The sequence below is a fragment of the Micromonas pusilla genome (assembly GCF_000151265.4).
Source record: "Micromonas pusilla CCMP1545 genomic scaffold MICPUCscaffold_5, whole genome shotgun sequence".
Taxonomy (NCBI): domain Eukaryota; kingdom Viridiplantae; phylum Chlorophyta; class Mamiellophyceae; order Mamiellales; family Mamiellaceae; genus Micromonas; species Micromonas pusilla.
In genome coordinates, this window is record NW_003315886.1 from 831,670 (window position 1) to 851,608 (window position 19,939).

The window sequence follows — 19,939 nt, forward strand, 5'->3', positions numbered from 1 at the left end:
TCGACCGCGCGGGACCGACGTCGCGAGCATGGAGGAGCTCATCGAGCCCCGGCTCCTGAAGAGGCTCAAGGTGGGCGAGCTGCGCGATCTGCTCGCGGAGCGCGGGCTGAGCACGGACGGGAACAAGGACGCGCTCGTCGCGAGGCTCGAGGCGACGCGCGGCGGGGGCGACGGCGACGACGACGCGAAGCGCGAGGACGCGCCCGCCGCCGCGGAGGAGGACGCGCGCGCGCCGGAGGCCGAGGCCGAGGCCGGGGCCGCGGCCGAGGCCGATGCCGCCGCGGAGGAGGAGGACGCCGACGCGGAGGACGCGCCCGCGACCGAGCCCGACGCGGGGGCGGACGCGCGCGACGACGACGACGACGACGACGACGACGACGACGCCGACGCCGACGCCGACGCCGACGCGAGCGATCCCGCGCCCGCGACGGACGACGCCGATCCCCCCGCGCCGACCGTCGCGGACGCCGCGGACCCCCCTTCCGCGGAGGAGACCGACGGGGCGGACCCCGCCGCCGCGCCGGCGGAGGAGACGGACGCGGAGCCCGCGGCGCCGCCGCCGCGGGCGCCGCCGAAGACGATCACGTCCGCGAAGCTCGATCGCGCGCGCGGGAAGCTGCGCGCGAATCCGCACGAACTCGACGCGTGGGAGATCGTCATCGCGGAGGCGCAGACGCACGGCGTCCCGGACGGACGATCACTCTTCGAGGAAGTCCTCGCGTCGCACCCGACCGCGTCGCGCGTGTGGCGCACGTACGCGGAGGCGGAGATCGCGGGCGACGCCTCAACCGGCGCGAGAGACGACGAACACATCAAGGCGCTCTTCTCCCGATGCCTCCTCGTTTGCCCCTCCGCGGCGTTGTGGCGGTCGTACACCAAGTACATGCGCAAGGCGAACGACGCGTCCACCGCGGTGGGCGCGCAGGCCATCAAGGCGGCGTACGAGTACACCGTCGAGCGCGTCGGCGAGGACATCGAGGCTGGACCGCTGTGGCTGGATTACGTCTCGTTCTTGAAGGATGCCGACGCGGCGCACCTCGCGCCCGAGCACGCCGACGTCGACGCGCACGCGCAGTCCGCCAAGACGCAGCAGCTCCGACGCGCGTATCAAAGAGCGCTGAGCGTGCCGACGAACAGCATCGACGCGCTGTACCGCGAGTACGACGCGTTCGAGCACGCGAACTCGCCGACGCTCGCGAAGATGACGCTCGCCGACGTGAAACCTCGCGTCGACGTCGCGCGCGGGGTTTTGAAGCAGAGGAAAAAGCTGCACGACCCAATCCTCGTGGGCGGGCTCGCGGGCGCGCCGGGCTCCGTCCCCGACAACACGACGGACAGGAAGTCCCCGAGCTTCCAGGCGAGGCGCTGGCGCGACCTCGTCGCTTTCGAGAAGACCAACGCGCAAGGTCTGGAGCCGGACGCGGCGTCAGGGGAGACGGCGCACCCGCAGCTCATCGCTCGAGTGTCGCTGACGTACGATCAGGCGACGATGTCGCTGATGCGGTATCCGGACGTGTGGCTCGAGTACGCGGCGTGGCACCAGAGCGAAGGCAGGGCGGACGACGCGGTCGCGGTGTTGGCGAGGGCGAGGGACGCGGTGCCCGCGTGCGCCGTCGTCCGGTTCGCCGCCGCGGACTTGGAAGAGTCGCGAGGGAACGTCGAGGCCGCGAGGGAGGTGTACGAGGAGTTCATGGACGAGCACGAGGCGAATACGGCGCAGGCGGCGATATCGGCGGCGGGTGGGACGAGCGTGGGCCCCGAGGACGGCGCGTCGATCGTCCCGCCGCGGAGAGAGCCGATGGACGACGACGCGTTGTTGACCTACATCGAGCACATGCGATGCGCGCGGAGGATGGAGGGGACGCAGGCGGCGCGGAAGGCGTTCATGCGAGGGAGGAAAGCGCCCGGGAGCAGGTGGGAGATCTTCGCCGCGGCGGCGTGGTTGGAGTGGCGGTACGATAAGAACGACAAGCCGGCGAGGAACATCTTCGAGCTCGGGTTGAAAAACTTCATCGACGTCCCCGCGTTCGTGAACCAGTACGCGGAGTTCTTGATCGGGTGCAACGACGTCGCGAACGCGCGCGTGCTGTTCGAGCGCGCGACCGCCTCGGCGTCGACCGCGGCCGCGGACGCGGGCCCGGTGAAGCTCTCCCCGCAGGAGAAGGCGCGGAGGATGTCCGTCGTGAAGGACGTCCACGACATGTTCGTCGCGTTCGAGCAGACGCACGGGACGATGGCGAGCATGACGGACGCGGAGCGCAGGCGCGAGGAGGCGCTCGGGTTTAGGGACAACCGCGAGGAGGCGCACGCGGCCGCGGCGACGATCACGGCGCTCATGGGACGGCATTCGTTCCTGTCGTTGCAGCCCGCGACGGCGGAGGAGAAGAAGCACTACGCGAAGATTGGCGCGTCGATTCCGAAAAGATTCGACGCGTTTTCTTCGGGCATCGGGCGACTGCCGCCGCCTCCGCCGCCGCCGAAGCCCGGAGTTCCGCCGCCGCATCCGCCTGGGAAGCCGCGGAGCATGGCGGCGCAACCGAACGCGATCGCGCCGCTGCCCGCGCCGCCCGTCGCGGTCGGCCCCCCGGACGATCGGTTCGAGCACCTCCCCACCGAGCTCGCGGCGTTCGCGTCGAGACTGCCCGCGCCCGACACCGTCAAGGGGGGGAGCCGACGCGTGATGGCGTCGACCGTGACCGCGGTGATGGACACGCTGATGACGTCCGATCTCACCCCCGACGGCGGCGCGGCGATCGTGGAAGCGCTGAACGCGAGCAGGGGCGTCCGCGAGGGCGGGAGAGGGAAGAGGAAAGCAGACGACGACGGCGGCGGCGGCGGCGGCGGCGGCGGGACGGGGCCGCTCACGATGAAGACGAACGCGCCGCCGGTCGGGGACGTCTTCCGAGCGAGGCAGGCGAAGCACGCGAGGACGAACGAGGCGGAGTTTCAGTGAATGATATTCTCGTGCGTCGTTTACAGCTGTACTTCTCGTCGTCTGCCGCTGTATAGGTCTCATACTTCTCGCGAGGCGCAGCCGGCGCCGAGCCTCCTCCACCCACTCGTCGTCTCCGTCTCGTCGTCTCACCCTCTAGAATCCGCCGACCTGCTCCATCATCGCGTCGAGGGAATCGCCGTCCTCCATGTCCAGCTGCGGTGGATGAGACGGGGGAAGGGAGGTCAGCGGGCGCGCGGGGGATCGAATTCGTAATATTGGCACCCTTTGGTGAAGCGTTCGTCGACGAAGCGTCGATCGACGACGTCGCGGAGCTAGGGAGACGGGGTGGGCGCGGCACGCACGTCCTTCGGGGTCATGTTCGCGTTCACGCGCTGCCCGTCGAAGAGGAAGCGCACGGAGTCCGGTTGAAGAGACTTGCGCGCGCAGAACGCGTCGAAGATCTGTCGAGAGGAGGGAGCGAGGAGCGATCGTGAGCTCGGTCGTCGTCTGCGAGATCCTCGGTTCGTCCAAGCGCGCGATCGCGTCGTGAATCGCGCGGGATTCGAGCGTGAGCGCGGTGGAAGCACGCGATGTCGTCTAAATACGCGATGCGGCCGCGAAGGCACGCGCTCGCGCGCGGACATCGACGACGCGCGCGCGTGAGGACGTTCGTTTCGCGCGCGCACCTTCGAAAATTTAGTCGTCTGCCGGACTTTGAAGTGGACCTCCGAGTTGTCCTGATCCTTCACCTTCAGGTTGATGTGATCGCCCTTCTCATCGTTCTTCTTTTCCTCCTCGGCCATGGTGGTAGCGGTGCTGGTCGTACTCTGCGCGTGCGCGTGCGTCGGCGGCAGTGAACGCGCAGCCGGAGCGAGGCGACGTCGACGTCCTGTCGTCCTCCTCAGATAAAAAAACCGGCGCGAAAACAGAACCAGCAACGAAATCATTCGAGCAAGGCGCGACGCGCTGGTCATTTCGTGCTCGCGTGCCGCGCCTTCGGCACTATCGCGCGCGCGTCCGCACGCACGAGTCGACGACGAGACCCGCGTCGTCGCGCGGAAGGCTTCCGAAGAACGCGCCACCGCCGACGCGCGCTCGAACCCGCGCGCGGAGCCCGCGCGCGCGCGCTCGACAGGGAACCCTAGCGAGAAGGCGCTCCCTCCGACGCGAGGCGCAGAGAGAGCGAGCGCGCCATGTCAAGCGCGCTGACGCGCTCGCAGAAGGTCGCCGCGGCCGCGGCGAGGATCTTCGGGATGCACGTCGGCAACGGCATGCGCAGCGGACGGAAGGTCCTCGCGAAAGCGCTCGCCGGGCCGAAGATGTTGGAGTGGTACGCGGAGGCGTACCCGATCGGCGTGCGACAAGACCCGCTGTACGAGTGCCCGGAGGCGGCGTTCAGGGCGGATCGCGTCGAGCGGCTCAAGCGGCGAGGGAAGGTGCAACCGAAGAAGGGAGAGGGGAAGCGCTCGAAGAAGAAGAAGTGACGACGGAGCGGGAGGTTTATTAGGATTAGAAGTAGCTCTTGCGCATCGAAGACGAGACGCGCTGACGAACGAACGAACGCCCCTCCCGCGTCCCTCGAGGTACACGTAAATCATCGTGCTCGACGAGCCGTCATCGTCATTGCATCGTCGCGCCTCGTCGTCGTTCTCCCTCGACGCGCCATGGGGCAGAAGCGGGAACGAACGATCGACCTCGCGTCTTTCGGCGACGGGGATAAGGAATGTCTCGTGAGGCTCGTGAAGGAGCTCGCGAAGGAGGGCGCGACCGGCGACAAGGTCCGTCCGTCTCCCCCGTCCGCGTCCTGAATGGACGAAAAGAACCCCCCCGCCGTCGCGATGCGTGACCCTCAGTCCCTCCCTCCCTCCCTCCCTCCCTCCAGGGCGACTTCAAAGCGTGGCTGAAGGCGACGCAAAAGGGCGCGAAGCGCACGACGCACGATCCGTCCAAGCACGACTGGGACGTCCTGAGCTCGTTCGTCCAGAACGTCGCGAGCGCGCGCGCGCGATGGACGGACGTCGCGCGCCGACACCTCGGGTGGTCGCGATGGGCGGAGCGACGCGCGGCGTGGAAGCGCTGGAACGACGACGCGCCGCCGTCCGTCATCCCAACCACGGGCCCGTGGGCGCTCGCGGCGCGCACGAGCGCGCACGCGACGTACGACGAGACGTACGGCTCGCTGCCGTCGCACGCCGCCGGGTGGGTTCGCAGCGTGAAGCAGCGACCGCCGCGGTGGTGCGTCGAGAAGAATCTCGCGCCGCGGCTCGTCGCGCTCGACTGCGAGATGTGCGAGACGACGTCGGACGCGAGGGCGCTTATCGGCGTCTCCGTCGTCGACGAGCGCGGGAAGGTGCTGCTGAAGACGCTCGTGAAACCCCCGGGCGTCGTCGTGGACTACAAGACGGACGTCACCGGGCTCTCCGCGAAGGATTTTACGCGCGTGACGACGACGCTCGCGGACGTCCAGCGCGAGCTCGTATCGATCGTGACCGCGGAGACGATTCTCGTCGGGCACGGTCTCGTGCACGATCTCCGCGCGCTGAAGTTTCATCACGCGCCGGTGATCGACACCGCGATGCTGTTCGAGTACGAAAACCTGCCGCGAAGCACGCCGGGGCTCGCGGATCTCTGCAAGCGGCTGCTCGGCGTGGAGATGCGCAAGGGCGGCGACGGCGCGCACGACAGCGTCGAGGACGCGAAAGCGGCGATGGAGCTGTGTAAGTGGGAGGCGGTCAACGGACCGAGCGCGCCGTTGACGCCGCCGGAGGATAAGGTTGACCCGCGGGACCTTTTAAAGTTGTTCGCGCACAGGGTCAAGCGAGGAACGTTGAAGTCGGATTTGATAGGGATGTTCGCGAAGAATAACGGCACGACCGGCGTGGACCACGCGGACGACATCGAGGCCGTGCACGGGAAGTTCCTCGGCCCGGAGACGTCCAGAGAGCTCGCCCCCGGCGCGCCGAAGACGACGACGGCGTACATAGAGTTCAAGACGATCGAGGCGTGTAACATGGCGTTCAAGGCGCTGAGGGGAGCGACAGGCACGGACGCGCTCGGTCGACCGCAAAAGGCGGTGAAGATGGTCGTCCACGACCACGACCACGACGACGACGACGACGACGCGAGCGGCGGCGATGGGAAGAAGCGGACGAAGAACAAGACGCGGTCCACGGAGGAGCTGCACAAGGGCGCGGCGGCCGGAGTGAGCAAGATGAAGGTGACCGCGCTCAAGGAGGAGCTCAAACGACGCGGGCTCGCGACTACCGGATTGAAAGCGGCGCTCATCGCGCGTCTGACGGACGCCATCGAGGCTGGCGGCGACGACGACGGCGGCTCTTCGGACGGCGGCTCTTCGGACGGCGGCGGCGAGGAGGAGAAGAAGAGAGCGCCGCCGAGGACGGAGACGGTGATGGTGCGAAAGATGGCGGCGCACGGCGGGTCGTCGTTCGGGACGAAGGATAAGAGCGCGAGCGCCGCCGCGAGGCCGGCGGCGGCGGAGGGCCGTCCGAAGCAGCCACGGCGGGTGCCGCGACCGTCGAAGCGGAAGCGCATGGAGATGAAAGGCTTGATCCCGGCGCGAGGGTGACGTCGTCTTCTCTTTTTCTTCATCCATTTTTTCGTGGAACGGCGTTCGTTCGGTCCTCGTGTCGCTTCTGTTCGCGCCTCGCGCTCTCGCTCTCTCGCTCGCTCTCGCTCACGCCGTGGGGGTGTCGACGAGGCCCGTGATCCGCTCCTTCGCGCCCGACGCGAGGACGTCCCTCGCCGCGGCGACGCCCTCCGCGGTGACGACGACGTCGACGAAGTGCACCTCGCCTCGCGCGAACTCGAACCCCTCCCTCCGCCTCTCCTCCGGCCCGACCTCGCGCCGTCGCGCGTCGCACCCGGGGAACGCGCGGACGAACCTGTCGAGCTTGCCGTACGCCTCTTTCGTGAGCGGGAACCGCACGAGCGTCTCGAACGACGTCTCGACGCGCGCGTAGAGCGCGCGGAGCTCGTGCGCTTTAGTCTTTTTGAGGTACTCCTGCGCGTCGTCTCGAACCGCCAGGGGAACGAGGTCGGCGAGCGGCCAGGGCGCTTTCCTCCCCGTCGCCGGGGACGTCACGCGCGCGACGAACGCGTCGACGGCGGCTCGCAGGGCGTTGATCGCGGTGGAGCTCATCCCCGCGCGCGGCTTCTTCGCGGCGGCGGCGGGCGCCCTCCCGTCGACGCTCGTCGCCGCCGTCGTTGTCTTTCGCTCGGGCGAGCGCGACTGCTGCGTCGCGCTCGCGCCGACCTGCCCGGTCGGGTCGGAGTCGAACGCGAAGGCTTCGTCCATCTTGTACGCGGCGTTTCGTACGGCGGCGTGCATGGAAGGAACGCGGCGTGGGGGGCGGGCGCGAGACGCGCGCGCGGGCGAGTATGAGGGACCTCACGGTTTTTAGACCTTTCCGTTTGTTTCACGCGTACACACCTACGCACAGCTGTGCGCGTCGAGGCGAGGATGCCCCCCCCCCTCCGCCGCTAGCTCGCTACGATCTTCTCCACGACCGGCAGCGGCTGCTCTAAATACTCCGCGAGCTTCGCCGCGGTGGGCTCGTCCGGATCACCCCCGCGCGCTCTCTCGTTCACGGTCATCCGCAGCGACGCCGCCTCCGCGGCGACGGCGACGACGCTCATCGCGGCTTCCTCGCTCACCGCCCTCGCCGTCGCCGCCGCGAGCTCCACCCTCGCGTCTAAGAGCTCGCCGACGGAGACGCCCACGCTCTCGCGGACGCGGCGTTCCTCTTCCACGATCGCCCGCGCCGCGGTCTCCGCGCGCCACGCCGCCGCGCGCGCGGCGCGAACGTTCGCCGCGTCCTCGGGGGACCACCGGTCCGAGTCGCCGTCGCCCTCTCCGTACGCGCCGCCGCCGCCGCCGCCGTCGGACGCCGCCTCGCGTTCGCGCTCTCCCGCGGGCGCCCAGTGTCGCGGCAGCGGCGACCGCGCGTTCAGGCTTCTCGCGTCCCCCCCGGGCGGCGACGCGGGTCGCGACGCGATCGCGTCGAGCATCGACGCGAACTCCTCCGCGAGCGCGGACCCGGACGCCTCGAGCGGCGGGGCCTCCTCCGCGCCGCCCGTCCCGCCCGTCGCGAGGCTCAGCCTCGGCGGCGTCGTCCCCGTCGGGTTCTTCTCCAGATCGAGCCTGTGCATGCCGTACATCGCGGCGTCTTTCGTCGCCGCGGCAATGCGCGCGAGCCGCCGTCGCGCGTCCATCGAGTGCGCCCACGCGTCCGTCGCCGTCGTCGTCGCTCGCCTCGCGACGTCGTCGTTTTCGTCGTACTCTCGCGTCCACGCCTCGACGTCCTTCTCTCCTTCTCCTCCTCCTCGTCGTCCTCCTCGTCCTCCTCCCGCGTCGTCGTCGCTCCCGAACCCGCCGCGCGCCGCCGCGTCGACGCCGAAGGATCTGTACCCCAGCGCGCGGCGAACCTCCTCCGGCGGCGGCGTCCTCGCCATCTCCCACAGCGCCGCGCTCATGCCCCCCGCGCCGTCGTCGTCGTCGTCGGTTCGCGGGGAATCATGATGATTTGCCGCGTTCGCCGCGTCCCTCGACCCCGATCGCGACGCGCGCTCTCCTCCGCGGAACGAGAACTCGGACCCGGCGCTGGGCGGCGACGCGCGTCGCGTCTCGCTCGCCGCGAGCAACGGCCCGACCGCGGCGAGGACCGCCTTCCTCTCCGCGTCCATCACGTCTCTCGCGACTTTGCGCGAGAGATCCGGGGTCGCGCCCGTCCGCGCGGCCACGTCCCTCGCGAGCGCGAGCCTTCTGTTGCGATCCGCGTCCGCGTCGTTCGCGACGTCGTCGCGCCACGGCGACGCGGGGGGTTCCGGCGTGCGCGGCGCGGGCGCGCGCGACGACGACGACGGCGCGAGCGCGGGGCGCGAGGACGCGGGCATCGCGATCGCGCGCGAGGTGGACGCGGGGAGAAACACCGCGCCGCGGTCGTCCTCGCGCGCGGATCGCACGCGCAGGCGACGGTGGACGTCCTCTGCGGCCTCGCGCACGAGCCGCTCGTCCTCGGTCTCTTCGTCGTACCACGCCATCGCGGCGCGGACGACGGGCGCGGCCGCGCTCCTCGCAGTAGTGACAATTGAATTGGCCGGAGCCTTTCTCGCTGTACTGGCGGGCAGTGGCACTGCGAGATTGCACTATCAACCCTAAAAAAGGTACCTTCGTACGAAAGTACCTTCGTAAAAAACAACCTGAACCCAAAAAGTACTTTTTCTCGTAGTACGCGGATCTCCGATTCGCATACGGTTATGAGTCACTCCGCGGTCCACGTGGCAAGATGAAAACGAAGATTCTCTCGTAGGATTCGTCTACTCCGCATACGTGGCTTGGTTTTTGGCGGGTATCTCGAGGTTGCGGAGACGCGCATTGCTCATTACGCCTCGACGCGCTCGCGCCGCACGCACGCTTTCAAACGTTTCGCGCGTATCGTCTCGGTACGCGCACCTCTAACGCGTTTAAACGCTCTCCGCGCCGTCGCCCGCGTCGCGCCGCCGTGACGCGCGCGTTTCCGGGACCCACGCACCGCGAGGGATAAAGGAAAAAAAAGAAGATGACGCACGCGGTCACGACCGTGCTTCCGCAGCTCCCCGAGCTGAGCCACGAGCTCGTGGCGAAGCGACAGAACGCGGCGCGCGCGACCGGGCCGAGACCGCCGGTGAAGCTCGCGACGGCGTTTTACGACCGCCGCCCCACCGCGCGCCTCGCGCGGCTCCTGAACGAAGAGCCAGAGCTCGCGGCGCAGACTGACGCGGACGGCGAACACTCGCGATCGCTGTTCCACTACATGGCGATGCGAATGACGAGAGAGATACGCGGCAGGATGGCCTCCATCGACGCCGCGGTCGACCACGCCGCGGACGCGGTCCTCGAGGGCATGGCCCTCGACGGCGTCATGGGCCTGGAGGCGAAGCTCGCGTCGTTGGAGCGCATCTTATCGCGGCAGATCGCCGTCCGCGGCGAGGACGCGTTCGCCAAGGCGATGAATTTCGCCGCCGCCGGCATGGGCATCACCGCGGGCGCGGCGTCGTCGCAGAGCCAGAGCAACAACGCGGTGCCGTCGCGACTCGAGGAGGAGGCGAGGCTGACGCCGAAGCACGTCCGGTGCGAGTCCGAGGGCGAGAACGGCGAGGTCGTGTGCGTCCTCGACGATCCGCTCTGTTGGGAGACGCAGGAGGTTATGCGCGTGCCGAGGGACGGGCTGGACCACAAGATGAGGCACCTCCATCGCGGCTGAGAGCGACGAGCGGCTAAACCCTAAACCCTGACGCCGCGTCGTTCGCTCGCGACGACGTTCGTTGTACGATAGTTAGAGAAGATTTATTTTGTAACGCAGTGCCTGCTTTGTACGCGACGCGGCGACGACGCGGGGTCGAGGGCATGCCCTGCTGACTGTGTTTATTCTGCCCTGACACATCGTCTGTTTGACTCCCCCCAAGCAGGAACGAATAACGAACTCGGATATTCTTCATTCTTCGACGCGCAGCACAGCCGCCGAAACTCGCGCTCACGCAAAAGCCCCCGTCGTCTTCACGCGAACGTTCGCGTGAAGTCACCCTCCGCTCACTTTACGCTCTCGACGCTCCGTTCGCGTCGCGCGCTCGAAGCTCTCGCGCTTCCGGCCCCCGCACGATCTCACGCGTTTTTCTGCTTTACGCGTTAAAGCGCCGAAAGAAATGACGTCCGCGGCTCCCGCTCTCGCGCCGCACCTCGCGATGGAAGCGGCTCGACGACCGCACGCCGCGCGTCGTCTCGGTATGAACGTCCCTCAGCCCGCGGTTCAGCGCTTCGACGTCCCGAGAGGTGCGCTTTCACGACCCTATCTCGCCAGATCGCGCCAGATCCCCCCGAGCTGACGCGGCAGATTCGCCGCCTTCGACGCGTTTTTTCCCCCCCCGGAACCGCGCGCGCGCGTCGCGCTCGAGCGTGAATTCACCCTCCGTTCCCCCTCTTCGAACGCAGTCGCCGAAGGAGACCTTCAAGTTCGCGCGCTCGAGCTCGAGCGACGCCCTAAGGCCGCGCGAAGGCTCGGCTACGTCGCCTCATTCGCCGAGCCGCGTGGTGCGTATATTCCTGACAATTGGCGAATAAATCTCTCTCGAAGATTTTTTTTTCGTTCCCTGAGGCTGACCCTCCCCCTCCTTCCGCCCGCAGACGTCCCGACGATGAGCGCTCAAGACACGAACTACTACAAGATGGAAGTCGACCGTCGCCATAGGGCGGCGAAACGCATCGGTGAGGTCCGTTACCTCTCCGTGGACGTCACCGAGCCGACCGCGTTCGCGCCGCTGCCGTTCGCGCGCACCGCGGCGGCGCTGATGGAAATCGAACGCAGACCGAAGGCGGCGCGACGCGTCGGGACGTTCCGCGCGCCCGCCCTCGCGGACGCGCCGCCGCCGCCCGCGATGGCCGCGATGGACACCGCCGCGTTCGCGATGGAAGTATCGCGCCGACGCGTCGCCGCTCGAAGATCCGGGATCGTGAAACTCCCGCGCCGCGCCTCGCCGAGAAATCTCCCGAGCGTCGACGTCGCCGACACGGCGTTTTACGACATGGAGCTCGACCGACGCCCGAGAGCGGCGGCGCGGCTCACGACCAAGGCTTCCGGTCCTACTTCCGCGCCGCTGGACGCGTTCGCGGAGCTCTCGAAGATCGCCGCGGACGATCTCATGAAGCGACGGGCCCCGTCGGCGTTCGACGACGCGTCCTTCGACAAGTCCAACCCGAGCCGCGGCGCGAGCGCGACGGCGCCCAACCCGTTCGCGTCCTTGGAGCGCATGCTCGAGTCCACCCTGGACATCTCCGGGTCGAAGTCGCGCGGGTCTTCCCTGCGAGGCGCGGACAACTTCAACACCACCGCCACGGGCGGTGGCGTGCGAAGACAAAACTCGAGCACGCACCTTCGCCGCGTCGGAAGCAACGCGTCGATGGGCGTCAACAACGTCGTGCAACACCGCCCGGGGAGGCACGTGCACTGCGACGAGGAGGGCGAATCCGGCGACGTCGTGTGCGTCTTGTACGGCGCGGACGACGAGCCCGAGGACGTCGTAATGACCGTCCCGCGCGAGCAGCTCGAGGAACAGATGCGTCGCATGGCGGCGGCGACGAGCCACTGAGCGGCCAGACGACGATTGAAGGACGACGACGACGAAGAAGAAGAAGACGACTGAAGAGATGTACGCTACGCTGTACCACGTACGCACGCGAGAAAGACGCGACGGCGACCTATTACGCCCTCGCGCCGCGCGCTCGACCTCTATTACGAGCCCGTGACCCTGTTTTGTATCACTTTCCTTTTAATACCACGATAATACGTGCGGTCTCGTCGCGTCTCCACGCCTCTCCTCCTTTCCTCGCGCTCTGCGAAAAAACCGAGACTATTCTTATTAGCCCTACGCGCGCGGCCGTTTTTAGCGGTCGCGAGGACGTCGAGCCACGTCATCACACCGCGGCTCGTCCAAAAACTACTACGTACGAAAATGATGCAGTGGGCAATCAGTATGAAATTTCCACGCCGCTCGTTCGTTGACGCGAAAATTCCAGCTCGGTTTCCAGCTCGTCGTTTCTGACCCACCACACAACCACCCGTCGATCAAGCGGTCTCACTTTTTCACAGCCTTTTCGCTCCGCGTGGACGGTCGCCCGCCGCCCGCGCTTCGCAGTGCGGACGCGCGCGAGTAGAGCGGCGTCGTTCCCTCGCCGAGGTCAGCCTCGCGAGAACGTCTCGAGAACGTCGCGTTCCCGTCGCGCGCTCGTCGTTCCACCCGCGCGTTCAAGGCGCAGGATAGCGGAGGACGGCTGCGCGAGTCGGGGGATCGATCGACGGTCGGCCTTACCCGGTGACGAATGATGACGGCGGTCGAGTCCGTCGTCGCCGCGCCCGCGCCGCCGATGGCGCAGGCCGTCGTCGGCAGGCCGGAGGTGTGCAGGGATTTCTTGAAGGTACGTCATCGCACCGAACCGAATCGCGTCGATCGCGCGCGGGCGGGCGCGTCGGCGGCGCGCCACCCGCACCGGTTGGCATCTCTTTCCTTTCCCTGACCTGAAAGGACCCCACCGCACCGACGACTGACGACGACCTCCCCTCCCAACTCTCTCGCAGGGCGCGTGCTTCCGCGATAACTGCCGCTACGCGCACAGCTCCGTGGACGGGTCTCAGCCCGCGGTGCAGTCCAACCAGCCGATCTGCAGAGATTTCCAGAACGGCCGATGCTTCCGCGCGAGGTGCGCGCGCGTCGACCCGCATGCGTCCGCGCGTCGTCGTCGTCGAACCCTACCGACCGAAAAAACCCCGAAGCGTTCGTTCGTTCGTTATCCCCGACGCCGACCGATCGCTTCCTTCCTTCCTTCCTTCCTCCGCTCCGCAGCTGCCGGTTCTACCACGGCTCCACGACCGATCTCGCGGCGAACCAAGCCGCGAACGCGTTCGCCGGCGGCGCCGCCGCGCTCGCCGCGCTCGGCGCGGGCGGGTTCGGAGGGTTCAACGCGCTCCAACGCGCCGTGTCCGTCCCCGTGAACGGAGCTTCCTTCGCGAACGGTTTCGGCGACGCCGCCGCGGGGTCGCGGCACTCGTTCGACGGCTCTTCCGGTTTCAACATCAACGCCGTGGGGTTCGATCCCGCGACCGCGGCCGCCGCGATGTTGCAATCGCAGCAGCAGGCTGCCGCCGCGGCGGCGATGCTGTTCCGAGCGTCGCAGAACGGCGCGGGCGGGGCGAACCCGCTCGCGGCGCTGCTCGCCGCGCAAGCGCAAGCGGGGCCCGGCGGTCTGAACGGCTCCCCGACCGGCGGTCTGAACCCGGATGGGTCGCCGTCGAGGCACGGCGTCGACGCGAACAACGGAGCGATCAACGGGATCTCTCCGGACGCGATGGCGACTTTACTCGCGATGCAGCAGCAGCAACTGCAACTGCAGCGCCCCCGGCGAGGGTCGCCGCCGAGGGCGCCGTCGACGTCGCCGCCGCGGGGACCGTTGCCGCCGAGCGACCAGCCCGCGCCCGCGCCCGCGCCCGCGGGGATGCTCTCTCGGTCGCTCATGTTCAGCGAGCAGTACCCCGAGGAGCGAAACGGCGGGCTCGGTCGGCGCCATAGCGTGGACGTGAACGGTCGCGTCGGACGCGCGAACCCGTACGTCTCGGAGCTCGACGCGGTGTCGTCCGCGTTTAACACCATCGACCTCGGACTCGGGAACTCGACCTCGGTGGGGAAGTCGCCGCTCGGCCCGGGAGGCGCGAACGGCGTCGTCGGCGGGGGGTCGCCCAACGGGTTCGGCGCCGCGAATGGATCTTCCAGCCTTTGGGGCGGGTTCGACGGCGGCGCGTCCCCGCTCGGGGGAGCGTCGCGAAGAGCCTCCTTGGACGTGCGCGCGACGCCGGCGTCGTCGCGTCTGTCGCTCGACGGCGGTCTGTGGGAGGACAAGAGCGGGATTCTGTCCTCCCCGAAGCGGTCGATTGACGGTCGCTCGAACGGCGTGAACATCGCCGCGCCGTCGTCGCTGTCGAACGGCAGCGGGATCGTCGGGTCGCTCGGGGCGGAGTCCGCGGAAGCGAAACGCGACTCGACGTACTCGCTGTTTTGACTGCCGAAAGAAAAGAGGAAACGACGCGGACGTCGCGCGCGACACGCGCGACGATCCACGTCACCGCCGCTGTTACATCACATAACGCCCGCTGCCGCGAATACATGTACATCCGCCGCATATATCAATAAGCTTTTAACACAAACCCGGATCGTTCACGCCGGTCGAGTATTATCGACCGAAGCGAACGAGGGTTTTCAACCTGCCGCACAAATAGCTCGCCGCTGTCGCACTACTCATCAATTCTTTTAATAACTACTCGAGACATTCTCGAACATTCGTTCGTTCGTTCTCTACGACGAGAGTAGCGCGCGCGGTGTCAAAAGAAAAGTGCGTCGATATCAACGTATGTATATAAACCCTCTACGAGCTACCGCTGCGGCACCTCACACGACAATGAATGAATTACTTCCCCACTTGAGCCTCCACGGCGGTGTGATCGATCATCACGCTCGGCCCCATCGTGGACGCGATGTACAAGCTCTTCCAGTAGATCCCCTTAGCCCCCGGCGGGCGGTTCGCGTTGATCGCGGCGACGATCGCCACGAGATTCTCCTGCAGATCCGCGGCGGTGAAGTTCAGTTTGCCAAACGGCACGTGCACGATCCCTTGCTTATCCGCCCGGAACTCAACCTTGCCCCCCTTGAACTCGTTCACCGCGGTGACGACGTCGGGGGTCACGGTGCCAGCCTTGGGGTTCGGCATCAAACCCTTCGGGCCGAGCGCGCGGCCGAGCTTCGCCGCCTTCGGCATCATGTCCGGGGACGCGATGAGAAGGTCAAAGTCGAGCATCCCGCCGGCGATGTCCTCGACGAGATCGTCCGCGCCCGCGAAATCCGCCCCCGCGGCTTTCGCCGCGGCTATGTTATCGCCCTGGCACAGCACCGCGACGCGCACGGTCTTCCCGGTGCCCTTCGGCAGCGCGACCGTCGCGCGGAGCTGCTGGTCGTTGTATTTCGGGTCGATGTTCAGCCTAACGTGCGCCTCCGCGGACTCGACGAACTTCGCCGTGGCGTTGTCCATCATGAGCTTGATGCCCTCCTCGGGGGAGACCGGGTTGAGGCGCCCGGGGACGCTCTTCAACGCCTTGAGGAAGCGCTTGGACATTCTCGCCTCCTTGGCGCTCTTGCCGTCCTTGCGCGTGGCGCGCTGTGAGCAGTGCGGGGGGGTGGAGGGGGGGAGGGGGGAGGACGTCAGGAGGCCGCTCGAGGGATCGATCGATTTTCAGGGTTGAGGGATTCGGTGCTCGCGCTCCGCGCGCCGAGGAAGGAATTCGAGAAAAATCGCGCGACGTCGTCGCGGACGGAGAACGCGGCGCGACGACGCACCACGGGGGCAACCCAATCGGCGTCGTCATCCTCGTCCTGCGAGGCCGCGGTCTCGAGCTCCGCGAAGTCCAGACCCGCGGCGCGGACGCTGAGACCCTGCCTGCCGCCTGCGATTCGCGGCGAGGGAGCGTGGGGAGAGGACAACGTCAGACGCGGTGAGCGGAAGCCCTAGGTTATGAAAACACGCCGGAGCGCGGCCGGACGGCGCGCGCGACGCGCCGCTATCGACGCCGACGCCGCTCGCGACGCGTCGTCGCGTTCACCAAGGTCGCGGAGGAGGTCATTCTGGTGGCGGACGCGCGCGGAATCGAGCGGAGACGTACCCGTGACGCGCATGGAGACGCTCGCCTTCGCTTTCAGCCCACCGACGCGGGTGATGCTCGATTTCGCGGACACGCGCGCACCCCCGACGAATCGCGCCTTGGACGCGACCATCGCGTTGACGCACGTGAGCGACGCCATGGTTGTGAACGGACGAGGGGTTCGACCTCGAGTGTTCGATTCTCAGATGGCGTGGCGCGAGTCGCGTCCGCCGGAATGTCTCGCGACGCGCGCGTCTCGGCGAGTTTATCCAGTCCCGAAACTCGCGCTCGCCGCTGTCTCGATGACCCGCGCGTGCGCTTTTTGACGCCGGCTGATGAGCCTGATGAGAATTCGCCCGTCGCGTCACACCGCCGCGCGCTCCCTCGGCGTGGTCGTCGGCGGCCGCGACGACCGGCGCGCACGTCCCCGCGACGACGCGCTCCGTCCGGGGTTTGATTCGGGTGCGAGGCGCGCGCGCGTCGTTGATGCCGTGCGCGAACGCGCGCGCGCCCGCGCCGCCCGCGCGCGCGACGCGCTCGCGAAACTTCCGTCGCCGAGACCGCGGCGGAGGAGGAGGCATGGCGCTCACGAGGAGCGCCCGCGCCGCCGCCGCGCGGATAGTCGCCGCCGCGTCGGAGACGGTCTCCACGAACTTCGAGCGCATCGCCCCCGCGGGTGCGCGTCGCCGCGGTCGCTTCCCTCGCCTCTCGTCCTTCCTTCCCCGTCGTTCGAAGAAGGAAGGATCCGTCGATCGATCGATAGAAGAATCGCCACCCTCGCGTCGACTGCATCGCCCTCTGACCCTCCCTCCATCCCTCCGTCCGTCCCTCCGTCCGTTCCTCCATCCCTTATCAACAGCGGACGGCGCGAAGACGATCGTCGCGCTTGGAAAGTTCGACGCCATGCACCGCGGCCACGCGCGCCTCGCCGCCGTCGCCGCGGGGATGGGCGCGCCGTACCTCGTCTCCTTCGGAGGCATGGCGGAGGTGCTCGGATGGACGCCGACGCTGCCCGTCGTCGCGACCGAGGACCGCGAGCGCGTGTGCGAGTTGTGGCGCGCGGAGGGTTTGGTGTCGCGAGAGTTGCGAGAGCACGCGATACCCTTCGCGGCGATTCGCAGGATGTCCCCGGAGGAGTTCGTGAAGACGCTGAAGGATATCGGCGTCGGCGGCGTCGTCGCCGGGAGAAACTACCGGTTCGGGTTCAAGGCGGCGGGCACCGCGGACACGCTCGTCGATCTCGGCGAGAAGCTCGACGTGGACGTCTCCATCGTGGACCTCCTTCCCGCGGATATCGAGGAAGACTTCGACTGCCCGGGCGGGTGCACGCCGCAGGTGTCGAGCACGCGCGTCCGCGCGTGCCTCGCCGCCGGAGACGTCGAGCAGTGCAACGCGCTCCTGGGCCGGCCGCACCGGCTCGTGATGTCCGTCGACGACGTCGCCGCGGACGTGTCGTTCGACGCCAGCGACACGGAGATCGCGTTCGCGCTCGCTTCCGCGAGGAATCAGTACCCCGCGCCGGGCGTCTACGCGGTCAGGGCGGCGATGAGAGAGATTGTTGAGATCGCGGGGCCCGAAGGGGACGTCCGCCGCGGTGCCCCGGACGCGAACGCGAAAGACGGTCGCGCGTCGGACGCGAGGATGACGGTGAGCGACGCGGACGTCGTCTTGGACTTTGGCGTCGAGGGGGTGCCGCGGGAGTTATCCGGAGGCGTCGGCGGAGGGGGGGGGGAGTGGGTGGTGTGCGTGGACATCATCTCGAGGGCGTGAGTGCGGCGAGCGAGCGCGGCGGGTGTTTTATGTTGGAACGTGAACTTATTATCAGATGCAACGCGCGTTCGTTCTGTTCGCGGAAGGAACGACGCCGCCTCGGACGGGCCGAGGAGCGCGTTCCTCGCGTGCGCGGTTGATGAGTCATCACCCGGTGCCCGAACAACGCAGCGAATCAGATGCCCAGCTTCAGACGCACGCCTAAACGCGGCGCGCGCGCCCCCTGCCCGCGCCGGCATACCCGCGCGCGCCGACGACGACGCGACCCGATACGCGTCGCCGCGCGAGCATGTGCAGCATCCCGCAGCAGCTCATGGCGGCGGTGGAGCGATGCGACGACGGCGCCGGCGGCGTCGGCGTCTTCGCGACGCCGCCGCCGTCGCCGTCGCCCCCGGGGGAGAACGCGCGCGCGCTCTCGGTGGGGACGCCGTCCGCGCGCGACGCCGCCGCGACCGCGACGACGTCCCCGGCCGCCGCGTCCCCGCGAGCGCGCACGGTGAAGTTCTCGAGACACGTCCACGGTGCGTCCGCGATCGTCCTCGCGAGCGAAGGAGAAAGCGCGCGGGGACCTCCCCGCGCGCCTCCGTCGCTCTCGAAAGGTCTCGAAACGTCGCGCCGCCGGCGCGCGCGCGGTCGAAGACCTGACCGAAGAAGACCTCCGAATCATAAAACAAGAATAAAACTCGTCGCCGAGACCGCGCGCGTCCCTCCCTCTCCGCCCGCAGGGTTCCGCTTCACGAAAGCCGAGCGCGCGCTGCTCGTGAGCGTCTTCGACAAGTACCACGGCGACACCCCCGGCCGCGACACCTGCGCGGCGATCGCGCGCGCGTTCAGTGACTCCCCGGTGAGGAACCCCGAGCGTCGCGACCGCCGAGCGTGCGAACGCCGCCGCGACCGCAGCCGGGTCTCTCCTCTCTCCGTCTCTCCGTCGTCGTCTCTCCTCTCTCCGTCAGCCTTATATCAAACGCCGACGCCCACGACGCCCGCGATGCCCGCGACGCCGGCGACGCCGGCGACGCCGACGCCGACGCCCGTGAGCAGCTTCACGACGTCGCCGATCGCGACCCCGCGGGGGGACGATTTTTTTCTCTCGCAGCGTCGCGCGCGACGCGAGGACCGAGCCGCGGAGGAGAAACGACGACGACGGCACAGCCACGACCACCCGAACGCGCACCTCCCCGGGACGATATCCGACGCGGCGCTGCTCGACGCGGACGCGCCGATGTTCCCATCGCTGATGTGGAACAAGCTCGAGACCGAGGTCGACTTGACCGACTTGTCCGACGACGACGACGACGACGACGGCGGCGGCGGCGGCGGCGGCGGCTGGGGGGAATTTTCCGGCGGCTCGGGCTCGCGGATAGCGCGCGGGTCGTCCGAGTGGGAGGACGAGTGGTTCGTCGGCGCCGGCGACGTCGCTCTGGGTCTGAACGAAGACGAGATCGAGAAGCTCCTCGCGTCGGCGCCGACACCCGCGGAGCAGGACCACGAGCGCGAGCGGGACGACGGCGGCGCCGACGTGAAGCGCTCTCTCTCGTTGCCCTCGATGCCGCTGCTGTTGACGCCGCCCGCGGCGGTCGTCGCGGCGAAGCGCGCGGCGAGAGCGGATCTCGAGGAGTGGCAGCCCGCGGGGACGAGTCTGTACATCGGCATGATCGCGCACGCGGGTTCGCCGTCGCACACGCGCCGACAGTCGTCGCCGTCGCCGCCGCCGCCGCCGCCCGCGGAGGCGCCGGAGATTCCCTACCTCCCGGAGCCCGGGAAACTGCTCGCGTCCGAGGACCACGCCGCCGCTTCGATCCTCGCCGCGGACCGGAGCGGCGACGTCGTCGCCGCGGTCGAGGTGGAGAGCACCGACGATTGGGTCGCCGCCGCGGTGCGCGTCGAGCCCGCGAAGGAGCGGATCAGGTGCGTCCTATACACTGGTCCCCATACGACCGCGTCGGCGTGGTGAACGCCGATCCTTAAGGACTTTGCCCGTCGTATCTCTCCGCGCACCCCT

General features: G+C 68.3%; 12 protein-coding genes across 12 annotated transcripts; 8 read left to right on the plus strand and 4 right to left on the minus strand.

The window, feature by feature from the left end:
- Positions 1 to 28: 28 nt before the first annotated feature.
- On the plus strand, positions 29 to 2,953 carry MICPUCDRAFT_58109 (pre-mrna 3'-end processing protein; the record flags this gene model as incomplete). Its single annotated transcript, XM_003058464.1, has 1 exon — positions 29 to 2,953. The coding sequence occupies one exon, from the start codon at positions 29 to 31 to the stop codon at positions 2,951 to 2,953; it is 2,925 nt and encodes a 974-aa protein (XP_003058510.1).
- A 135-nt stretch (positions 2,954 to 3,088) lies between these two features.
- On the minus strand, positions 3,089 to 3,738 carry MICPUCDRAFT_33538 (uncharacterized protein; the record flags this gene model as incomplete). The annotated part of the gene is made up of 3 exons (XM_003058833.1): positions 3,089 to 3,148; positions 3,298 to 3,396; positions 3,622 to 3,738. 3 exons carry the CDS (start codon positions 3,736 to 3,738, stop codon positions 3,089 to 3,091), a joined length of 276 nt encoding a protein of 91 aa, XP_003058879.1.
- Positions 3,739 to 4,128: 390 nt separating this feature from the next.
- On the plus strand, positions 4,129 to 4,419 carry MICPUCDRAFT_58111 (uncharacterized protein; the record flags this gene model as incomplete). The annotated part of the gene is made up of 1 exon (XM_003058465.1): positions 4,129 to 4,419. One exon carries the CDS (start codon positions 4,129 to 4,131, stop codon positions 4,417 to 4,419), a length of 291 nt encoding a protein of 96 aa, XP_003058511.1.
- A 150-nt stretch (positions 4,420 to 4,569) lies between these two features.
- MICPUCDRAFT_58112 (uncharacterized protein) lies at positions 4,570 to 6,521 on the plus strand (the record flags this gene model as incomplete). Its single annotated transcript, XM_003058466.1, has 2 exons — positions 4,570 to 4,713; positions 4,818 to 6,521. Exons 1-2 carry the CDS (start codon positions 4,600 to 4,602, stop codon positions 6,519 to 6,521), a joined length of 1,818 nt encoding a protein of 605 aa, XP_003058512.1. The 5' UTR covers positions 4,570 to 4,599.
- Positions 6,522 to 6,629: 108 nt separating this feature from the next.
- Positions 6,630 to 7,283, minus strand: MICPUCDRAFT_39806 (uncharacterized protein; the record flags this gene model as incomplete). The annotated part of the gene is made up of 1 exon (XM_003058834.1): positions 6,630 to 7,283. One exon carries the CDS (start codon positions 7,281 to 7,283, stop codon positions 6,630 to 6,632), a length of 654 nt encoding a protein of 217 aa, XP_003058880.1.
- Positions 7,284 to 7,354: 71 nt separating this feature from the next.
- MICPUCDRAFT_68197 (uncharacterized protein) lies at positions 7,355 to 9,017 on the minus strand. Its single transcript, XM_003058835.1, has one exon. It carries the CDS (start codon positions 8,993 to 8,995, stop codon positions 7,436 to 7,438), a length of 1,560 nt encoding a protein of 519 aa, XP_003058881.1. The 5' UTR covers positions 8,996 to 9,017; the 3' UTR covers positions 7,355 to 7,435.
- Positions 9,018 to 9,347: 330 nt separating this feature from the next.
- On the plus strand, positions 9,348 to 10,313 carry MICPUCDRAFT_47320 (uncharacterized protein). Its single transcript, XM_003058467.1, has one exon. The coding sequence runs from the start codon at positions 9,514 to 9,516 to the stop codon at positions 10,195 to 10,197; it is 684 nt and encodes a 227-aa protein (XP_003058513.1). The 5' UTR covers positions 9,348 to 9,513; the 3' UTR covers positions 10,198 to 10,313.
- Positions 10,314 to 10,441: 128 nt separating this feature from the next.
- On the plus strand, positions 10,442 to 12,076 carry MICPUCDRAFT_68202 (uncharacterized protein; the record flags this gene model as incomplete). The annotated part of the gene is made up of 2 exons (XM_003058468.1): positions 10,442 to 10,763; positions 10,923 to 12,076. The coding sequence occupies exons 1-2, from the start codon at positions 10,637 to 10,639 to the stop codon at positions 12,074 to 12,076; spliced, it is 1,281 nt and encodes a 426-aa protein (XP_003058514.1). The 5' UTR covers positions 10,442 to 10,636.
- A 733-nt stretch (positions 12,077 to 12,809) lies between these two features.
- MICPUCDRAFT_39810 (uncharacterized protein) lies at positions 12,810 to 14,537 on the plus strand (the record flags this gene model as incomplete). The annotated part of the gene is made up of 3 exons (XM_003058469.1): positions 12,810 to 12,902; positions 13,063 to 13,184; positions 13,328 to 14,537. 3 exons carry the CDS (start codon positions 12,810 to 12,812, stop codon positions 14,535 to 14,537), a joined length of 1,425 nt encoding a protein of 474 aa, XP_003058515.1.
- A 318-nt stretch (positions 14,538 to 14,855) lies between these two features.
- Positions 14,856 to 16,393, minus strand: MICPUCDRAFT_26898 (uncharacterized protein). Its single transcript, XM_003058836.1, has 3 exons — positions 16,189 to 16,393; positions 15,866 to 15,972; positions 14,856 to 15,686 (listed from the first exon to the last, which is right to left on the minus strand). Exons 1-3 carry the CDS (start codon positions 16,325 to 16,327, stop codon positions 14,943 to 14,945), a joined length of 990 nt encoding a protein of 329 aa, XP_003058882.1. The 5' UTR covers positions 16,328 to 16,393; the 3' UTR covers positions 14,856 to 14,942.
- A 353-nt stretch (positions 16,394 to 16,746) lies between these two features.
- Positions 16,747 to 17,937, plus strand: MICPUCDRAFT_47323 (uncharacterized protein; the record flags this gene model as incomplete). The annotated part of the gene is made up of 2 exons (XM_003058470.1): positions 16,747 to 16,843; positions 17,027 to 17,937. 2 exons carry the CDS (start codon positions 16,747 to 16,749, stop codon positions 17,935 to 17,937), a joined length of 1,008 nt encoding a protein of 335 aa, XP_003058516.1.
- Positions 17,938 to 18,250: 313 nt separating this feature from the next.
- MICPUCDRAFT_58120 (uncharacterized protein) lies at positions 18,251 to 19,891 on the plus strand (the record flags this gene model as incomplete). Its single annotated transcript, XM_003058471.1, has 1 exon — positions 18,251 to 19,891. The coding sequence occupies one exon, from the start codon at positions 18,251 to 18,253 to the stop codon at positions 19,889 to 19,891; it is 1,641 nt and encodes a 546-aa protein (XP_003058517.1).
- Positions 19,892 to 19,939: the final 48 nt, after the last annotated feature.